We start from the raw sequence: 22,161 nt of genomic DNA, 5'->3' as shown, positions 1-22,161 counted from the left end.
AGACCTATGTCGTAAAGTATTCAATCTTTTTTTTTTTTTCTGTATTAAACTTTACACAAAGCATTCTGGAGGTGAAGACCTATGTCGTAAAGTATAACTGCAGTAATAGCTGGCATAATTCAGCAATTGAACTAATGAGTTATGACTAAATAGCTAATGGAATTGTTATGATTCGTTTTTCCTTGAATTGGAAGTTTATGATAGATTTTATAATGGTTTTTCGTTTTTGTTTTTTTTGAGACAGATTCTCACTCTGTCACCCAGGCTGGAGTGCAGTGGCACAATCTTGGCTCACAGCAACCTCCGCCTCCCGCATTCAGGCAATTCTGCCTCAGCCTTCTGAGTAGCTGGGACACCATGCCTGACTGATTTTTGTATTTTCAGTAGAGACAGGGTTTCATCATGATGGTCAGGCTGGTATCGAACTCCTGACCTCAGGTGATCCACCCGCCTTAGCCTCCCAAAATGCTGAGATTACAGACATGAGCCATTGTGCCCAGCCTATAATTAAGAGTCTTTTTAGATGCTTTCAGCTCTGATCTTTTCAGATGTTAACGAGAATCATGCCAAAATTAGGAGGAAACTAGAATTTATTTCCACCCCTCCCTCTTTTGTCCTTGGCAAAACCTGTGTAAAATCAACTTGCTATGCAATTAGGTGATATGAAACAATATCCAAGCCAAGTGGTATAGTGTCTTTCAAAGGTTTCAGTGCATGGGCAGCATGCTTATATAAACTGTCAACTGTGACTCAAAGCATTTCTTTTTTTTTTTTTCTTCTCCCATTCCCCATCCTGAAGTTACCCAGGGGCTATCAGCCGTAAGTTCAGTCAATCATTAGCAAACACAAGACATAACTTCAGAGTTTCTAAGTATTTTAGGAGTTACATGCCAGGAAAGGGGGTCAAAGACCAAATATATATTTCATAATGTCACAAGTCATAAAATTGAATAGTACTTAGCAACAAAAAGAAATAAAGTACTGATTCATCCATCAGTATGGATGAATTTTAAAACATTTTTCTAAAAGAAATAAGCTAGAGACAAGAATACCTACCATATAATTTTATGCATATGAAATTTTAGAAAAAAGCAAATCTGATCTGTGGTGACAAATCAGTAGTGTCCAGGGATTGGGAATTTCCCGATTTCAAGCATAACAGTCAAAAAAATTTAACTGTTATGCTTGAAATGTGACATTATTTGATGTACTTTCTATTTAATAAAATTTAAAATAAGGTTAATAAAAGGATTTGGATTTTAGATCTTATGATAATCTGTAACACTTTTTTTATTTTTTTATTTTTTTGAGGCGGAGTCTCAGCCTTATTACCCAGGCTAGAGTGCAATGGTGCGATCTTGGCTCGCTGCAACCTCTGCCTCCCAGGTTTAAGCGATTCTCCTTGCCTCAGCCTCCCAAGTAGCTGGGATTACAGGTGCCTGCCACCAGGCCTGGCTAATTTTTTGTATTTTTAGTAGAGATAGGATTTCACCACGTTGGCCAGGCTGGTCTCAAACTCCTAACCTCAGGTGATCCACCCTCCTGGCCTCAAAGCATTTCTTAAAAATTTCTCCTCTTTTTTATCTGTTCTTGTTAAACATCTTGAGTTTTGGCAAAACTAAGCTAAAGCAAATAAGATTGGTTAATGTAGCTATGTTCTTAGGGTTTAAATTACTCCAAACACTGGAATAATGTCATGGATTATCCTTGGTATTTTTGTAAAACAGTAAGTGGTTTTGGTCAGCTTAAAAGACTTAGGATGTAAGTAAGTCTGGGCCAGGCATGGTGACTCACGCCTGTAATCCTAGCACTTTGGGAGGCTGAGGTGAATGGGTCTCTCGAGGTCTGTGTACTATTCACAGTGAAACCTTGTCCAGTCCAGTCCTGTCCAGTTTGGTCTGGTCTTGACCAGTCTTGTCTGGTCATTTCCGGTTCGGTCCGGTCTGGTCTGGTTCAGTCCAGTCCTAACTGGTCTTAGGTGGTTTGGCCTGGTTTGGTCCGGTCTTGTCTTGGAGTTTCACTCTTCTGCGCAGGCTAAAGTTGCTGCATCTCAGCTCACTGCAACCTCCACCCCCGAGTTCAAGCAATTCTGCCTCAACCTACAAGTAGCTGGGATTGTAGGTGCCCACCACCACACCTGGCTACTTTTTGTATTTTTAGTACAGACGGGGTTTCACCATGTCCAAGCTGGACTCGAACTCCTGACCTCAGGTGATCCGCCTGCCTCTGCCTCCCAAAGTGCTGGGATTTACAGGCATGAGCCACCGTGCCCTGCCTACAGAGACTTTTCACGTTCTCTATCAAGAATCTTACCTAGTTCTGTAATCAAAGTTTTCAGTACCTAAGAATAAACAACAAAAACATGTAAGATCTCTACAAGAAAAATGTTTTATTACAGAACACTGAAAAAGAAAAGACCATGTTTATATATAGAAGGATTTCATAGCATATCAATTATTTTCAAGTTGATTCACATTTTGAATGCAATTCTAATTAAAATCCCAGCAAGGTTTTCCATATAACTTGATGAGGTGATTATAAATACTTAAAAAGATAGATTTATGGCCCCAAATAGCCAGTACTTCTAAAGAAGAGCAGAATGGAGAATCTTTCCTTACAGATAACAAGACTTGTTTTGAAGCTAAAATAATCGAGACAGTGAGGTACATGAGTTGACAAATGGGATAAGGCAGGGCACAAAAGTACATTGTATGTTGTATGTTACATGCAACATTGTTAGGAGACAGTCAGTGGTGGCATGTCAGATCAGTGAGAAAGGGAATAAGCAATTAAGTAAATGAAACTGGAAACTAATGTTTATTTCAAAGTAGTTGAAATCGGTTCCCTACCTCATAACTAAGTACAAAAATGAACTCCATATAGATTGAGAACTTTAAATATGTTGACGTGAGTTTTTCAAACACTGAAGTAGAAAATGCAAAAATATAAATAAGCGTCTTCTAGACAATACTGTCCCAAAGAAATATATAAGCCACATAGATAATTTAATTTTTTCTAATACGTTTAAAAAGGTGAAATTAAACATATTTAACCCAGAATATCTAAAATATTTACAACACGCAGTTAATTTTAAAAGTTACATTTGAGATATTTTGCATTATTTTTCTTCATATGATGTCTTCAAAATTTGGTATGTGTTTTACATTTAGAGTACATCTCAATTCAGATTAAAGCTACTGTATTGGGCAGCATAATCTTTTTTTTTTTTTTTTTTTGAGGCGGAGTCTCGCTCTGTCGACCGGACTGGAGTGCAGTGGCCTGATCTCAGCTCACTGCAAGCTCCGCCTTCCGGGTTTATGCCATTCTCCTGCCTCAGCCTCCCTAGTAGCTGGGACCACAGGCGCCCGCCACCTCGCCCGGCTAGTTTTTGTATTTTTAGTAGAGACGGGGTTTCACCGTGTTAGCCAGGATGGTCTCGATCTCCTGACCTCGTGATCCGCCCGTCTCGGCCTCCCAAAGTGCTGGGATTACAGGCTTGAGCCACCGCGCCCGGCCGGGGCAGCATAATCTTAAACCTTCTGAAAGGATTGCTGAAAGCATGAAATGCACTAACCTTGAAATAAAAGATCAATGTTTTCTTCTATATTAAAATTAAGGTCATTTGTTTAATCAGAAGATACTTTAAGGAAAACCACAAGCTTGAAGATTCCAATATGTTAGTATAGGAATATATAAGCAACTTCTACAAATCAATAAGAAAAGTTTAAACAACTTAGAAAAATGAGCAAAAATACAGGCAATTTATAGAAGAGGAAACATTTGGCTAATAAATATGGAGATAATCTCGTTGGGACTAATAGGAAAGTGTAGGTCTAGATCACAACAAGACACTGCTTTATATCCATTTATTTAATAAAAAGTGACACTAAAATTGTTGGAGAGTATGAATCAGCAGGATCACTTATCCAGTCACTGCTCATGGGGATGTATAAATAATGGAACCACTTAGGAAAATAGTTAAGCATTGTCTCCTGAAGTTCTTAGCAATGCTGTTGTATGTAAAAAAGGAAATCCCAACACAGCATAAAATATGCATTCCCATAAAGTAAGTAAAATTTAAAAATACAGTTGGCTGAGGCGGATGGATCACTTGAGGCCAGGAGTTTGAGACCAGCCTGGCCAATATGGCTTGGCTCACCGCAGCCTCTCCCTCCCGGGTTCAAGTGATTATCCTGCCTCACCCTCCCGAGTACCTGGGATTACAGGCATGTGCCACCACACTGGGCTTAATTTTGTATTTTTAGTAGAGACAGGGTTTCTCCATGTTGGTCAGGCTGGTCTCGAACGCCTGACCTTAGATGATCCACCCGCCTTGACCTCCCAAAATGCTGGGATTACAGGTGTGAGCCACCGAGCCCGGCCAATAGCACTCATTTCTAATCTCCACAACTGTTAGGCTACAACTGTTCTTAAAAACTGTTACTGATATCTTAAAAATTGATAAAGGACCCACTGTGATCCTTTATCTTGCACTTATGAGCCATCTAAGAAACTGAATTTAATTGATGAGGCTGTATAACTCTTTTAGGGGTAGCTTGTTGTATAAACTTAATGTAATTTCAAACATTTTGTTTGTGTTTTAATAGACTGACTTCCTTCTGGTAGTACTGCGTGATGTGGTTCAGGCTTATCCTGAAGTTCGCATTGTTCTTATGTCCGCTACTATTGATACCAGCATGTTCTGTGAATATTTCTTCAATTGCCCCATCATTGAAGTTTATGGGAGGACTTACCCAGTTCAAGGTAATATTGTGGGGGCGGTATAGGAACAGCTTTTGTACAGTAGGGTTTGTATTTTCTTAATCCTGGAGATTGGAGGTATAATTTAAAGAATACTTAAAATACAGACCAAATTATAGTATCAAGTGTATCGTAGCATATTTGAGGAGTTTCTTGTCTGTAATTTTATACAGTAGTGAGTACAGTCTGAGAAATGAGACCAGGTTTCATTTACTACTTGAGTAGCTTGCATATCCCGTAAGTTTCCAGGCCTTTACTTATGAAGCCAAACTTTTAAAAATTAAAATGTATGGTCAAAGGGAAATCACTGTGGTGTATAGGTAATTATAGGAATTACTATTAAAAGTTTACGCAGCCAGGATCAAATTAAGAATCCTTTTTAGAGCCTGAGCAACTAGATTTTGAATTAAGATTAAGGGATGTATATCAAGGTTATATATTTCTGATAAGTGAGTTATTTAGTATCTTTTTGTTTTTCTAAGACAGGGTCTCACTCTGTCGCCCAGACTGGAGTGTAGTGGTGCAATGGCTCACTGCAACCTCTGGCTCCCAGGCTCAACCAGTCCTCCCATCTCAGCTTCCTGAGTACCCAGGACTACAGGTGCACACCGCCGCGCCTGGCTAATTTCTGTATATTTTGTAGAGAAAAGGTCTCACCATGGTGCCCAAGCTGGTCTCAAAGTCATGAACTCAGGCAGTCAGCCTGCCTCAGCCTCCCAAAGTGCTGGGATTACAGTCTAGAGCCACTGTGCCCAGCCTTCTTTGCTATCTTTAGGAGTTGTTATCACAGTTTTCTAGGATAGTCATCTGGTAGCTGTGGGGGAATAAAAAGAATTATGGCACATTCTAATTGAGGGCATGAAAATAAGAGAGAAACAGTGTAGATAGATGTGAAGTGATGTTACGGCTAAGCCAGTGTAATTCAACCAGGTTAATTCTAAAACTGCTGAACATGTGTACTGGAATTGACATACAAGTAAATGAATGGCAAGTGGTGGGAGCTCAGTTTCTTACTACTAGAAAGAGAAGTTAAGAATAAGTGGGATTGCCAGAACAAACCATATGGTACTGGATTATACTCAAAGAGATCAGTATGAACTGTGTTTAGCTAAATGGAGATACAAATGGATAGATACAGAAATAATTACAGGTAGATGTGGATACATGTGTTAGTATACATACACATTTTTTCCTATCTCTGTGTGCTGAGTGGGAGTAGAGGCAGTGACACCAAATAGATAGAGATATGCCCCACATCCAGATTTTGTGTTTAATGCCCTTCTCCAGTTAAAGGAACCAGAGAAATGGCTGCTTCTAGGATGAAACAGTATATACAAAAATGAGCCTGGAACATCTTGTTCCTTAAAGTAAGGAAGTGCCTAAAAGCCCATAACGATGGGGATAAGGAGACACAGGAGCCAACTTGAAAGAGCTCCCAATGGCCAAAGCTAGAACAGTTTGAGGAAAAAAAAAACATGGTTTTTTATGTGTCTATACATGGTTTCCTTATGTGTCTATACTGATATGTAAATAAGTAGTTTAATAAAAAGAATAGCGACAAGTGTCTCTTACAAAAGAATTTTAAATAATTTATGTAAATGGTCTCCCCACTTTTCAAACAAGTGGGCCTGAACTACCTAAGCCTCGAGTGGGCTGTGTTTAATAACTTCTGAAGAGTACAGTGTGGGAAGAAGGGAAAATGAGTAACTTTACGGTGGAGAAACTTGGCAGGCACTACCACAGGTGATCAAGTTTTAACATCATGAGGAGTAAGTCATATTGATAGGATATGCCCTTAAATATGATGTGATGAGAATGGCACTTTGGGAGTCTTGGATATAGAGGATGTTTCGATTATAAAAAGACATTCTGGGGCCATCTGAGAATCTCGAGCATAATTGATCAACAGATCTTCCAGTCCTTGCATTGAGATCCTTCTTCAGATTAACTAGAAGCCATTTTGTGTGTGCCTACTGATAGAGGAAGGATGGACTATGGTATATTGTATTGAAGTTACTTCTTTCATGTATAACTCCCACACAATGGAAATGTATAGATAAATGTTTGGTTGAATGTTAATACACAGAGGATACCCCAACTGGCTGTAGGAACATGTATAAAAGATACCTCACTCTCCTTCAGTGTCTAAGAGAGGGAAACACTGAGTTTGATTCGGAAAATAAGGTTATTGCTACTGGAATTTTTTGGCATTTGTGAAGAATTAGACTGGAGGGGTATTAAAGTAGTTTTGAACTGTTAATTAGCAAATGAATTTGAGTCTGCCCCATTGTGAAAGTTGATAGTACTTAACCTGACTGGATTGTCCCTGGCAGAATATTTTCTGGAAGACTGCATTCAGATGACCCACTTTGTTCCTCCACCAAAAGACAAGAAGAAGAAGGATAAGGATGATGATGGTGGTGAGGATGATGATGTAAGTGAATTTCATGAAGAATTTCCATTATGGGCAAATTGTCAATGCAGAGAAAAAATGAGTTAATGTAACATGCAGTGTATTAGCATTACAGAAAACTTTTTAAAAAACTGTAATGTCTGCCTTTGGATTAATTGATGTATTTTACTGCAAAAAATTCCAGGTTCAGTGACAAGCTGTTTTCTATCACGAGTTAAATTATTTCTGGCGTAAAGGTCAAAAGAAAAAGAAGAAAGAATACGATGTTTAAAGGCCAGGCATGGTTAGAGACAACACTATTGTATAAGGTTTTGCTACTCAAAGTGTTTTCAGTAGGCTGCAGCACCTAGGAAACTGGTAGAAAGGCAGAATCCTGTGCCCCACCCTAGATCTACTGAATCAGAATCTACAGTTTAACAAGATCCCCAAGTGATCTGTATATACAATAAAGTTTAAGAGACAGCAGCTATAGCTTTAGCTACAAGAGACTGGAGATGACATTATCAGGTGGACGGAGTATTAAATCAGGGAGCAATGAGGGATTTCCTAGGAGAAACAGGAAAGACTTACTTTGTAGTGCTTGCGAGTTGGACAAATGATAGTATAAGAATGAATTATCTGGAAATATAGACTGAGCCAGCCAGCAATACAGAATTTGCTAGAAAACCTAAGATAATATCTTTTTAATCAAAAGATCTGAAGATGTAAATGAATAGCAGATTAGAAAATTTAGCAGGGAAAAAACAATTGTAACAACTTTCTCAACTTGTTTTATCATTGATTCTAATGTGACCTTTTTGGAAAATACCGCATTATTTCAGTAACGGTAAAAAAGAAATATACTCAGTAGAAGGCTCCATGAGAGGTTTGAGTCAAATTTAAAAGTTTGTGCTTGAGTTTTAGTCCTATCCTGTGAGAAGTACTAGTTAGTAGAAAAGTTCAGTATATTGATGTAAGCTCTGTGTTTTTGGAAATTAAATTTCTTCTGTATTCTGTAGTGTGACTAGTCAACTAGAATAAATAATGACATTACAAGTCATTAGAGTCAGTGGAAGAAATCTAGAAGACTTATCTCATGAGCTGTAGTAACTGAGACAATCAAAATATGTCTCCCTGTTTTTTATAGGCAAATTGCAACTTGATCTGTGGTGATGAATATGGTCCAGAAACAAGGTTGAGCATGTCTCAACTGAATGAAAAGGAGACTCCTTTTGAACTCATCGAAGCTCTACTTAAGTACATCGAAACCCTTAATGTTCCCGGAGCTGTGTTGGTTTTTTTGCCTGGCTGGAATTTGATTTATACTATGCAGAAGCATTTGGAAATGAATCCACATTTTGGTATGAATCTTTGAATTCTCACGTATTTGAGAGTGAAAATGAATGTTTTTGCTAGTGCCTTAGCCAGTATGTGAAAACAAAATTTTATGTTGCCTCTACTTTTGAATAGAAGTATGTATAATGGAGAGCTGTTTGAAACCAGCTCCTGTTTTTAGTCCCTGATTGTTCTGTATTGTTATATAGGAAGCCATCGGTATCAGATTCTACCTCTGCATTCTCAGATTCCTCGAGAGGAACAGCGCAAAGTGTTTGATCCAGTACCAGTTGGAGTAACCAAGGTAAATATTAAACATTACAGTGTTGGGACTGGAAGTGAGGTAGATACTAAACAAATGTTACAGGCCTTCAAAGAGCTAACCAAAAAATTGTAACCCATCTGAATTGAGGAAGAAAAAAGGAGTCTTCTCTTTCTGAGCTTAATAGATGGTTCATTAATCAGTTATTGGGTGATGTTTTTAGGACTTCTGTAATTTTCTTGTCATTTGTTACATAAGGAAATAAGTCCTTGCAAGTATATAATAAGAATGTAATTTTTCTTTCTTCACAGGTTATTTTGTCCACAAATATTGCTGAAACAAGCATTACCATAAATGATGTTGTTTATGTCATTGACTCCTGCAAGTAAGTTACTGGGAAACCTATTTGCCTGTTCCAGTATTACCAACTGGAAACTTCTTACCAGTTAACAGAATCAAAAACACCTTATTTTTAAACTCCTGTGTTCTTATATCCCCAAAATTATTGTGAATCTATATAGCATTATAAGTAATTGATAATTAAAGAGTAGTTACTTGTGTTGATTACTGCAAATCAGTTATGGTAGAAAGTGACAGAGCTTCAAACTGTAACTGATGATTACTTCTCATTGCTCTTGGCTGCTGGTGTTTCGCTTATTTCCCATTGGGTATTTCCATTGATCTCTGCCATACTATAGCATGCTATTTGATGAATAAAGATAACCAGCGTTTAGCACATGACAAATATCCTACCTTGAAGGACCCTCCTTTATGGATTAAAGGTCTTCATTTTGGTATGAGATGAGCCTGGAAAATATGCCAGGAGGCATTCTGTATAGATACAGGAATCACATGGTAATCAGTTGAAAGGACAAAAATGTTGAAACTTGGTTATATCTGGCCAACTTATGCCATATGACTTCTCTGTATAATTCCTTAGTTTCACTGTGTCCTGACAGTGAAAACAATTTGCTGCCAACATCCATTTTAGGAAATGTTGAATAGCATTCTGTGCCCAGTCCCAGTAGTTTAGTGGCAGCTGTCTCTGTATGTAACGTTGAAGGAATCTGAGGTTGCTTGGGGGTTCAGAAGGACCACACAGTCACCACTACATATAGATACCCTAAAAGTTACACTAAACTTTGGAGTAGAGATGACTTAAATAATTATTTTATTTTGTGTATGTGCCATATTCCATTTAAATGCTTTGCATTTGTTAATGTTTACAAAAAAAAATAAAAACCTCTTATAAGGTAGGTAATGGCATAGAAAGTTTGGCGAAGGCAGTTCAGCTGGTAAGTGGCAGGTGGATGTTACATTGCCTTTTAGTAGGTTGACAACTAGGAGTGAGCAGTCAAATTGCTAATTTTTACTTGTGCCATTCATGAATAGACATCACAAGTAAGCACGACTTTAACTACATAGTGGAAAGGATTCACTACTTAGTGGATATGTAATAGTTATTGATAATACACATGAGTCTTAGAATTAACCAGTCTTTCCTACGTAGGCAGAAAGTGAAACTCTTCACTGCTCACAACAATATGACCAATTATGCTACAGTATGGGCATCAAAAACAAACCTTGAGCAGCGGAAAGGGCGAGCTGGCCGAGTACGGCCTGGATTCTGCTTTCACCTGTGCAGCCGAGCTCGTTTTGAGAGGTAAGACCAATTCTTGACCTTTAATAAGGGGTTCTGTTCTCTGTAGGGACAGACATATGCAGTTATGTAAACCTGCCAGTTTAAGCTGATCTAAGTTTTGCCAGCCATGTTGGAATCAGGTGTAAATGTTTCTTAATAATCTTCATCATGAATCATTTATAGAGAATAAGCCAGAATTAGAAATATAGAGACCTAGATTTTAGTAGTATTTGTGTCTAATATGTTGTATAGCACTAAGTGGTTACTCCTTAAGCCTGCGTTTTCCTCATTCTATAAAATACTAAGTTACTAAATCTCTCTTGTTTCCTCTGTTGTAAAAAGAATATGGTAAATAATGCCTAACCCATAGGATTAGTGTAAGAATTAAATGAGTTAATAATCAGTGTCTGGTACATCATGATCTCCCAATAAGTGTTTGCTATTGTTAATTTATATAGGTCAAATACCTCTTTTAAAACTGAAATACTTGGGACCAGAAGTGAATTTTTATTTATTTGTAATATTTGCATTGTATTTACCAGTTTGGCATCCCTAATCTGAAAATATGAAATCCAAAACGCTCTAGTGAGCATTTCCTTTAAGTGTCATGTCAGAAGTCAAAAAGTTTTGGATTTTAAAGAATTACATCTGTAAGAGCCTTTCTAGTGGCACTAAAATTACATGAACTAGGAAGGTGGGAGGTTGTAGAGAAGTGTTAGTATGAGTTATCCTACAAAAAGTGTTGTCGTTTTTAGCCCATGTTTGTCAGCAGGCAAGGCCTGAAGAGACCATGGGTGAAGGTAATAGCATTCAAGATTTTGGATAATTTTTTCATTTTTCTTCTCAGCTGGAAAGGCCATTAAGCTGTGAGGATAAGTCAGAAACCACTATGCAACCAGATTAAATTTTGTCAGTAGTGTGTATAGTGAATGATAAAAGGTTCGATGATAAATGTAAAATAAAAGGATGAGGAAAGGGCAGCTCTCTCCCTGATTACCTTGCTGCAAAAAGTTTATTAAACTAGCATCTGTGTATACACAAGGAGGATGGTTATTTTATGCTTGTTTTCTCTCAGACTTGAAACCCACATGACACCAGAGATGTTCCGAACACCATTGCATGAAATTGCTCTTAGCATAAAACTTCTGCGTCTGGGAGGAATTGGCCAATTTCTGGCCAAAGCAATTGAACCTCCCCCTTTGGATGCTGTGATTGAAGCAGAACACACTCTTAGAGGTACTTAACAAATACAAACCTACTTGACACAGATATTAATCATACCATATGTCTTATCCTGGCAGATAACACTTAACAAATGAATCAAGATGTAGTCAACAGGTCTGTGATAATAATAGTAAGGCTTCCAGTCTTACCTTAGGTACTTAATATAGTCACTGTTCTAATGAGTAATGAGAGGGAAGAAAGGGACAGTGAGTCTTACTTTACAAAAGAAAACTTAAAAAGGCATCTCTTAACTATGTACTAAAGATCAGAACATAACTTACTCATGATACCCACACAATTTCATATGAATCTCTCATAACTTTTTTGAGACGGAATCTCGCTCCATTGCCCAGGCTGGAGTGCAGTGGCGTGATCTCAGCTCACTGCAACCTCCACCTCCCAGGTTCAAGCCATTCTTCTGCTTCAGCCTCCCGAGTAGCTGAGACTACAGGCATACACCACCACACCTGGCTAATTTTTGTATTTTTAGTAGAGGCGGGGTTTCACCATGTTGGCCAGGCTGGTCTGAAACTCCCTACCTCAAGTGATCCACCCACCTCAGCCTCCCAAAGTGCTGGGATTACAGACGTGAGCCATGTCCAGCCTGGAACATTTATGTTTTCTTGCTAAAGTTGTTTTAGAAGCAGTGAAAATAGTGCAGTGAAAATTACGGGCATTGGAGCTAGATCTGAATTTGAATTTTGAATCTAGCATTTATCTGCTATGTAACTTCAGAATTTTCTCCAGATTTTTTTTTTTTCCCAAAACATTAACAGTTGAGTGTCAGACTTCTTATGGCATATAGAAACTTATGCTGCTATTATAGTTAATACTGTATTTATAGACTTAATATGAATTGTATTTGTTTTTATAACATACAGGATATAGTTGTAGTACCTTCCTTATGTTGAGCACCCTAGATTTTGATTTTGTTCTATTTTTGAGTAAAGAGAATTGTTGGCTATAGACATGGTACTAGCAATTGGCTTGACAGAAGAGGAAGTCTAAACTGTCTTAACCTTAAGTTAGAAAGTAATGTTTTGTCTGCCTAAAATTAGTGTTCATTTGTTTCTACTCACAAAAAACTATCTCCCCACAGAGCTTGATGCATTAGATGCCAATGATGAGTTGACTCCTTTGGGACGAATCCTGGCTAAACTCCCCATTGAGCCTCGTTTTGGGAAAATGATGATAATGGGGTGTATTTTCTAGTAAGTGCTTTGTTTTATTTCTCTTTGTTAAGTGGCAGAATAATTTCTGAATCTTCTTCTCCCTGTAAAAGCAGTATTGGCTCAGATAAAAGAAAAAAATCCTGAATGTTCTTAAGGGAAGTGACATACCTAAATATTGAGAGAAGTGTAACATGAAAAAAATGTACAGTTCCAGTAGATGGATATCTGGGCCCAACATGGGGAAACGGGCACTGATTTCTCATAAGTAAAAAGTAAGCAGGCCAGGCAATGTGGCTCACACCTTTAATCCTAGCACTTTGGGAGGCCAGGGTGGGAGGGTCCCTCGTTATTAATAGTTGGTCTTGAAAGAGCAGCATCAGGAAAAGAGGTTAATTTTATCAGAAAATGTTGAAGATTAAGAGATTTGGAATGATGAGGAAGAGAGAATATAAAAGGAAAAATATACTTGGTCATAATTTATGGTAAGTACATGACCATTGGAGCGTCAGAGCACCTTTTTTTTTCTTTCTGATTCTGAAGAGAGCAGCTGTAAAGTTCTTTGTTAAGCCAATTTCATTGAAAATAAAAGTAGAATCGTAGCCATCAAGACTGCAACCCACAGTCGACAGTACTACCTGAGCTGCTGGCAACAATATTGTGATCTAGTCTGAATTTAACTGTCTGTGTATTTCAGCGTGGGAGATGCTATCTGTACCATTGCTGCTGCTACCTGCTTTCCAGAACCTTTCATCAATGAAGGAAAGCGGCTGGGCTATATCCATCGAAATTTTGCTGGAAACAGATTTTCTGATCACGTAGCCCTTTTATCAGTATTCCAAGCCTGGGATGATGCTAGGTATGAGTAAGATTTGGGTGAGCTGTCTGTAGTTTCTCATTTGTATTTAGTTCCCGGGTCTTAGAGAATGATTTCTCATACCAATTTATTTTAGAATGGGTGGAGAAGAAGCAGAGATACGTTTTTGTGAGCACAAAAGACTTAATATGGCCACACTAAGAATGACTTGGGAAGCCAAAGTTCAACTCAAAGAGATTTTGATTAATTCTGGGTTTCCAGAAGGTAAGACTCCCATTCTTAAGATGTCTTTAAAGTGACATTTATATAGTACATGCAAATTGACAGCAAAGTGTATTTTAGCTTCAAATTTTAGACCCTATGATTTTTATATATTCCCAACTATTTCTTAGTTCTCATGGATACTAGTCTAGCTCCCAGAATGAGTACTTTGCTGATAACCTTATAGTGGTTTGCAAAGTAATTGATTAGCATTTAGACTTGAAGAGTAAATTCCACCACATTAAATTTTAAATGGCTTTAATTTATACTTTTGGTGTACAGATGATTAGAGGATCTTATGACATCTAACGTAGAAAAAAACAACTCATGTTTCTTGATATAAAGATGAGCTATAGTACTCTTCTTTTCCAACTAGGTTAAAATATAGAATTATTTCCTAAAACATTGAGAACTGGAATGCATAACCAGAAATAAGACTGTTGAGAGACAGAAGGTAGTTGGGCAAGTTGGTAAATTTTTAACGGCTGTGATTGGAATAACTTAACAGAGTAGTGAGTGGTTCTTTTCTGTCATAAGCCAGCCGAAATGTTAGTTTTTCCTCAAAATTATAAGAGGGAAAACTTTTTATGCACTAGAGTCTTGAGATGCATTTTATAGGTAATGAAGCAGGCACCAAGGTATAAATTGTCTTTAATTTATCCAATTAGGAGGTTATAAGACTAGAACTCGTTTGTCTAGAACAAAATATATCTGTGCTTTCAGCGGTTGACTGTCATGCTTTCCAGTCAGTAGCTAAGTACTCATAAAGTGTAGACTGGGTAAAAACGTCAACCTTCATTCCAGTAGGTGTCCTCTTAGATTATCATTCCGTCTTCTCTACAACTAACAGCTATTGAAGAGTAGCAGATGAGAAAGTTTTACAGACAGGTTATGTGAAGAGAGGAAGAGTCAGTTCTCTGAATTTTCTTGAATAGTTTGCATGTAATGTGAAGATCAGCCAGTTATCTGATTTTTCTTTTCACTCTGCTCCTCTTAACAGATTGTTTGTTGACACAAGTGTTTACTAACACTGGACCAGATAATAATTTGGATGTTGTTATCTCCCTCCTGGCCTTTGGTGTGTACCCCAATGTATGCTATCATAAGGAAAAGAGAAAGATTCTCACCACTGAAGGACGTAATGCACTTATCCACAAATCATCTGTTAATTGTCCTTTTAGTAGCCAAGACATGAAGTACCCATCTCCCTTCTTTGTATTTGGTGAAAAGGTAAGAAAAGACTACAGAAGTTAACATTGAAAGTTGAAATTGTCTTCACAATCATTAGGAATATGAATTTTGATTTTTAAAGCACAGTATATGGCAGTATTTGGAAGTTGGAATGTCAACCATTTTGTACTGTCTCTTTCTCCATTTGCAGATTCGAACTCGAGCCATCTCTGCTAAAGGCATGACTTTAGTCACACCCCTGCAGTTGCTTCTGTTTGCCTCCAAGAAGGTCCAATCTGATGGGCAGATTGTGCTTGTAGATGACTGGTACGGATTTTCAGATGTGAACTCCAAACTGAATTCTTAGAATTATAATATGATGGAATTCAACTGCTAATCTAACTTAATTATATACTAATTATAACTTAAATAGACACTAATTATATCTAACTTAATTGCATACTATATACTTAAACGGATACCAGTAGAAGCAGATGCATTAGAAATTTGAGCCATGTCTAACCACTATGCACACCACTATGGAATCAATCTAAGTGAAGCTTGAATACACTTTCACATACTCTCTATATTGATTCAAAACTAGTGGCAAGCACTGGGCAAAAATGGAATAGAGCTTAATGGATAGTCAGTAGGCTCAGCCATCATATTCTTGAAAACCTAGAAAATGCCAGCATTCTGGGTCTCTTAATTCATTCTTTTAAAGTCTGGATGATCTGGCTGGGTGCCGCAGATCACTTGGGCTCAGGAAGTTCGAGATCAGCCTGGACAACATGGTGAAACCTGTCTCTACTAAAAATACAAAAAATCTAGCCTAGTGTGGTAGCGCACACCTGTAGTCCCAGCTATTCTGGATGCTGAGGCAGGAGAATCACTTGAACCTGGGAGGCAGAGGTTGCAGTGAGCCAAGATCACGCCACTGCACTCCAGCCTGGGCAACAGAGCAAGACTCTGTCTCAGAAAAATAATAATAATAAAGTCTGAATGATCCATATTGCTGGACTTTTTTTTGTTTATTGTATATTACATATATTTTTGTATTTTATTAGGCTTGATAGACTTTATGGCTTAAGATTCCTGCTAGTAGCAGTGAATTTTAAGAGGCTAGTGCTGATTATTACTGCTCTTCATATCTGTGTTTGCCTAAGTTTGGGGCCATTATAAGTAGTTTTTTTTAATATTAGTGCTTAGGAAGTTAAATTTATTCTTTAACTTGCCATGTGTGAAGTTGAGAGATAATGGTCTTTTTCTTCATATACTCCCTCTCTTATTTTTAATGTTTTTCGCCACTTTAGGATTAAACTGCAAATATCTCATGAAGCTGCTGCCTGTATCACCGGTCTCCGGGCAGCCATGGAGGCTCTGGTTGTTGAAGTAACCAAACAACCTGCTATCATCAGCCAGTTGGACCCTGTAAATGAACGTATGCTGAACATGATCCGTCAAATCTCTAGACCCTCAGCTGCTGGTATCAACCTTATGATTGGCAGTACACGGTAAGTACCATATTAACTTCTCATTGAACCAAGTAGAGGGGAGAGATCTTTTGTAGGTCTAGAATTCCTAGAGTTAGTGATAGAAACCTTACTAAGTAAAATTCTAGATATAGATAGTTTAGTTCCGTCTGACAAACTCAGAACAAAGAATGTCATTTACTTTTGTTAGTCCCTTTGTTAGTAATTGGTCTGCCGCATCAGTGCATATTGGTAGTGTTAGAAAAGGATCTTACAAATACACATACGTAGTTCAGAGTAGGTCACATGACAGGGAAGTGACACAGCCCGGATAGCCCTTTTTCCATGGTACTGTTTTGGCATCTCTAAAGAAAAAATACTGATGAGATGTTAAATTGCGTCTTTATCCAATGTGTATGTGTTTTTGTTTGTCTTAAACAACTAAGAGCATGGATATCCTAAAGCAAAGAAATGAGAAATTTATCTTAATTCTTAAAATTTTTATTTGCTTCAGGTTTTAAAATTTTTTCCTTTGCCCATGAGTTTTTATTTACAAATACTTGATACTTGCCAAAAAGGCAGAAGAGTGATACAATGTATAGCCATATAGTCTTTGTTTAGATTGACTAATTTTCAGCGTTTTGTACATTTCCTTAATCATTTGTGATGAAGTAGTAGGCACTACCACATTTTACATCAATACACTTGATATCTTTTAAGAATATGGTCACAATACCACAATAACACCCCAAAACCTTAAGTGTTTTAGTAATACTATAATATGCTAATGTACTAAAATCCTTCCAGTTATCCAAAAATGACCTCTAATTCCTCATCAAAAATGATTTATTGCATTTGGTCTGTCTGTAAGATGGGTAGATGGTTATCCTCATCCTCTTTAATATAGATAAGGAAACAGGGCACAGATAAAACTCAAGGTTATACAATTAATAACTGATAGAACCAGATTCAAACCCAGGCAACATGCCTCCTGAAACTGTTCTTACTATGCTTTACTGTGGCCCTCCTGGGTGGTTAAATGTATAGAATAATTCAGTAAGCATCATAGGCAGATAACAAATGAAGTATTCATGGGTGTTTAGGAGAAGAGAGATTATTTTTGGTAGAAGGGCTGGTAAGCAAGGAGCCTTTGTGTATATGATCTGTTTCTATGAGGGATAGTAGTCCAGAAACGAGAAAGCGAGGGATATACGTAAGAGAGTTTAGGGTGTAGGACTATGTGGTGGCCTAAATTACAGTAGTAGATAGAATTTTTCAAAATTAGATAGACATTTTTCAAAACCGTATTTCAGAATTATTGCAGGACAGCTTTTAGTGATAAAGACCAAATAGTTTATTGGCAGCTCCAGGAACCCTCTCCTAATGCTTGCCTTCTTGGAACACTATGTTGTTAACCTGAGTAAGAGCACTGTCTTAAAGTTGTAATGACATACTGCCAAAATTCAAAACCTTTGAGATTGAACCAGAAAGAACTTCAGAAAAACAAATGGATATAATTGATGACTGTTTTAGAATAGCAGATCAATTTTGTTTCAATTTCGATTTGTGCATTTGGCTTCATTCCCTTTATGTATTCAATTTTCAAATATAACTAAATGTATGTATTTGGTGAGTAGTTGGGAAATAATAAGAATGCTTTGCTGAAGTGATGGTTTTGTGCTTTTCCTAGGTATGGAGATGGTCCGCGTCCTCCCAAGATGGCCCGATACGACAATGGAAGCGGATATAGAAGGGGAGGTTCTAGTTACAGTGGTGGAGGCTATGGCGGTGGCTATACCAGTGGAGGCTATGGTGGTGGAGGCTATGGTAGCGGAGGCTATGGTGGCAGCCCCAACTCCTTTCGGGCAGGATATGGCCCAGGTGTTGGTGGAGGCTTTAGAGGAGTTTCCCGAGGTGGCTTTAGAGGCAACTCTGGAGGAGACTACAGAGGGCCTAGTGGAGGCTACAGAGGATCTGGGGGATTCCAGCGAGGAGGTGGTAGGGGGGCCTATGGACCTGGTTACTTTGGACAGGGGAGAGGAGGTGGTGGCTATTAAATCTTCGTTATGTCAGTTCCTGTGTGTAGACGGTAAGGAAAAAAAGGCATGCTATGTGTTACGTGTTTTTTCCAATATGTTTATTTGCCACCAAAAAGTAAATGCATTTTCACCCATTCTGTGGTTCATTGTAGTTTAAGGAAACCAAGCCTATAGATGCATTAGTGATTTTGTTTATATTATGTAAAATACAACGATCTATCTTAAAAATACCACAGTTTGTATTTTTTCTTTAAGGAGTAAAGATTTGCCTTTAAATAACTTGGTATTTTCCTGGCTTTCGTTTAATACAGTAGAAAATAAAGTATTACACCGAATACTTGCCGTGTAGTTTGTTTGTTGACCTTATATATTAGAAAATTTTATAATGCCAGTTACATCTGTTCATTTTAAATGTCAGAGAAGTTGTACCATGTTTCAGAAGTATACTAAGTGATACTACTTGTAATAGAAAAATCACCTTGGAGTTGAATTGTTACCTTTTGAAGTAAATACTGGCAAGTGTACAAGCCACATAAACCTGAATAAAACTTTCGATCTAGGGCTGAACATTTGGCTTTCTCCCATATTCTGTCTTTGAATAAGACCAAGGCCAGCATTTTCTTTTCTAAGTGAGTTTCTACTATGACAATTAAAAGCAATATAATCACTCCATAGAACTCTTAAGCCTCTTTAATAGAGATGTCCATACATTTGTAACAGTTTACAGTTTCCAGTGAGTTTTCAGATTTCTGATTTGAGCAGGATACAGTGGGAGAGGGCAAAGGTATTGGATTAGACAGAACTGGGTCTGTCTGAATCCTTTTCTCCACCATGTGGATGATCTTGGGCAAGTTATATTTTTTGTCTTGGTTTCCTTTTCAAAGTCCTTTATCCTGCACATATGTTGTAGATCACCTTCAGCAGTTGTTAAGCTGATGGCACCTATTTACAGACACACAAGTCTGTCTCCAACCGAGATTTCCTTTCTGAGCCATGTAAGCAGCTGCATACTGAACATGTATCTCTGCTTAAATATCCCATAGAAAAAAATCCTCAGTGCTTTCCAAACTGACCTCCTTCCCCTCCCAACCTACCCTATGTCCTGACAGTACTGTGTTCTCTGCTCTGTTTTCTTTGGAGTTTCAGCTGCTTAATTTTAAGCCACCACCTCTAGTCAGCTCAAAACATCTTTCAATGTACTTTTATAAAAAGATCAGTTGCCTCTGTTCTATTCAGTCTTCGTTTGAACGTACATTGCCACAGCAACCACTTAACTGATCCTGCCTACAGGCCTGCCTCAATCTGATCTCCACTGCAGCTAGAGTAAACATTCCCAAACGAATCTAATTTCATACCCTCTCTCCTGACTTAAACCAATGATTCTTACTGCCGGCAGGGTAGAGGCTAGACTCCCTTCTTAGCCCCTGACTCCAGCTCTACCTTCATTTCTGCTGTACAGCTGTAGCTAGCCATACTGAACTAGCACCATCGATGGATCATGCTTTCTCTCCCTTTGCAGGTTGTGAAAACTCCCATAAAAGGTATAGTAGCAGGACGAGCCGCAGACAAAACTCCTCTGACACCTAGTTAAAGAAGGAAGGGGTTTTTTCAGCCGGGGCATCAGCAAGACTCCTGTCTCAAGAGCCGAGCTCCCCGAGTGAGCAATTGCTGTGCCTTTTAAGGGCTCACAACTCTTAAGGGGCTGCGTGTGAGGGGGCCATGGCTGCGTGTGAGGGGGCCATGGCTGCGTGTGAGGGGGCCATGACTGATTGAGCAAGCAGGTGGGGGCTGCATGCACTGGTAATTAGAAGAAAACAGGGATTTTCACAGTGCATTTCTATACAATGTCTGTAATCTGTAGATAACCGATTAGGTCAGGGGTCAGTCTTTTAACTACTAGGCCCAGGGTGTGGCGCCAGGCTGTCTGCCTGTGGATTTCATGTCTGCCTTTTAGTTTTTAATTCTTTCTTTGGAGGCAGAAATTAGGCATAAGATGATACGAGGAGTGGTCTCCTCCCTTAGTATAAAACCAGTAATGGTTCATTTGAATGGTACTCATCCCTCCAACAAATTCAATTAGAAATGTGAAATTGAAAAATGGCCAAAAGTTGTCAAAGTGCATTCTCTAAAGGTTGAAAAAAAGCCCTAAGGCATAGTTTAATTTTTTCATTCTCAGCTGAAGACCTAAGGAGCTCCATATGTAGCTCCCCGCTGTGTGTGCCCCACACATACCAGCTGGTCCTCCCCAAACTCGTTTGTCTCTTAACCGCAGTGCTCTGCTTGGTACTTTCTCCCTCCGCCATGACCCAAAAAGTGCTTCTACATAGTCATGGACTTGTCTCATTGTTTTCCTTATTGGGGGATCACAGTTCTGCATTGCCTGTTGCCTAATGTCTGAAAGCAGCTGTTTCACTAGTTGCTTACATGGGAGGTTAAGTGCCATTTGTACTTGTCATAACTGTAAGTGGGAATCCACTTCACTTGTCAAAGAATCCATTAAAAGGTCCAGAAAGCATTCCTTTTCTTAGATGAGACTTAAAAGAGCAGAAGGCTACATAGAGTATTTTGTGGTATATTAATACCTTCAAACATCAAGTACTGTTGAATTTCTGTTTTGAGGCAGGGTCACCCAGGCTGGAGTGCAGTGGCGCAATGTCAGCTCACTTGCAACCTCTACCTCCCAGGCTCAAGCGATCTTCCCACCTCAGCCTCCTAAGCAGTGGGTAACTGGGACCACAGGCACCTGCCACCACAACACCCAGCTAATTTTTTTATGTTTTGTAGAAACAGGTTTTCACCTGCCCAGGCTGGTCTTGAACTCTTGACCTCAGGCAATTCACCCGCCTCGGCCTCCCAAAGTGCTGGGATTACAGGCATGAGCCACCACACCCGGCCTTCATTTCCTTTCTTAGTCATCTCTACATTCTGCTTAGAACAAAGACAGTAGTCAAAGAATGTCACAGCAGGTGTGCAATGACTGAAAGTTCTTCCAAAATGAGAGCTTGAATACATATGGTTCCCATTCAGGAGATGGGAGAGAATTTGAGAAAAAATATGTAGAAAGGTTTCTGCCTACCACCCCTTCTCTCACAGCACATATCTACTGGAGTTTGCGGTAGTAGAGCTGGCAGTGACAACTGAGTCTGCCCTTCTAGACGTTCGGACAGGAAAGAGTGGCCTGAATTGCACCTGTTTGGTCTGTGGTTGGCAGCTTGAAAGTTAGCTGGAAGAAAAAGCTGATGTGCCAGTTTGAGGAAGCCAAGCTGCAGACCTCTCTGTGTTAACAGAAGGTGTAGGTACAGTGTCCTCAAGCAAGCAGCTACAATTTGATGGGACCTTCTATGCTGTGGAGCTACACTCCAGACCCTCTGAACGTCACCTACTCCATAGGAACAGATCACAATATGAATAGTTGTGCCAACTTAGGGGTCAGCCCAAACAACAAGAAAGAAGACATCAACTTTAGCCAAGCATGTATTTGAATTCCAATTTTCCTCTCTCTGAATCTGGAAACAATTGGGACAGGAGGATAGTAAAGAAAACCAAAAATGGAATTTCTAATTTGATTGGAACTGATATGAATTTTGGTTTTGACTGGGAAAACAGCTCCTGAATTC

At 38.7% G+C, this 22,161-nt stretch overlaps 1 protein-coding gene across 3 annotated transcripts in view; it reads left to right on the top strand.

Annotated features, from left to right (window-relative positions):
• DHX9 (DEAH (Asp-Glu-Ala-His) box helicase 9) overlaps positions 1-18,881 on the top strand; it is a 60,244-nt gene extending 41,363 nt beyond the window's left edge. For 2 of the 3 annotated variants that reach the window (XM_011942109.1, XM_011942110.1), the window contains 14 exons: positions 4,608-4,764; positions 7,095-7,195; positions 8,301-8,514; positions 8,698-8,792; positions 9,062-9,135; positions 10,261-10,413; positions 11,468-11,628; positions 12,716-12,827; positions 13,483-13,644; positions 13,739-13,866; positions 14,864-15,093; positions 15,245-15,360; positions 16,347-16,547; positions 18,196-18,881. In XM_011942109.1, the coding sequence (XP_011797499.1) occupies positions 4,608-4,764; positions 7,095-7,195; positions 8,301-8,514; positions 8,698-8,792; positions 9,062-9,135; positions 10,261-10,413; positions 11,468-11,628; positions 12,716-12,827; positions 13,483-13,644; positions 13,739-13,866; positions 14,864-15,093; positions 15,245-15,360; positions 16,347-16,547; positions 18,196-18,562 (2,271 nt within the window). In that variant the 3' untranslated portion in view covers positions 18,563-18,881. Of the gene's footprint in view, positions 1-4,607; positions 4,765-7,094; positions 7,196-8,300; positions 8,515-8,697; positions 8,793-9,061; positions 9,136-10,260; positions 10,414-11,467; positions 11,629-12,715; positions 12,828-13,482; positions 13,651-13,738; positions 13,867-14,863; positions 15,094-15,244; positions 15,361-16,346; positions 16,548-18,195 lie in introns of all 3 variants that reach the window. The other variant, XM_011942108.1, reaches the window with a different exon arrangement.
• The last annotated feature ends 3,280 nt before the right edge of the window (positions 18,882-22,161 follow it).

The sequence above is a fragment of the Colobus angolensis genome, unplaced genomic scaffold (assembly GCF_000951035.1).
Source record: "Colobus angolensis palliatus isolate OR3802 unplaced genomic scaffold, Cang.pa_1.0 Scaffold206, whole genome shotgun sequence".
Classification (NCBI taxonomy): domain Eukaryota; kingdom Metazoa; phylum Chordata; class Mammalia; order Primates; family Cercopithecidae; genus Colobus; species Colobus angolensis.
Note: the sequence above shows the minus strand (reverse complement) of the source record. Positions and strands in the feature narration are given on the sequence as shown.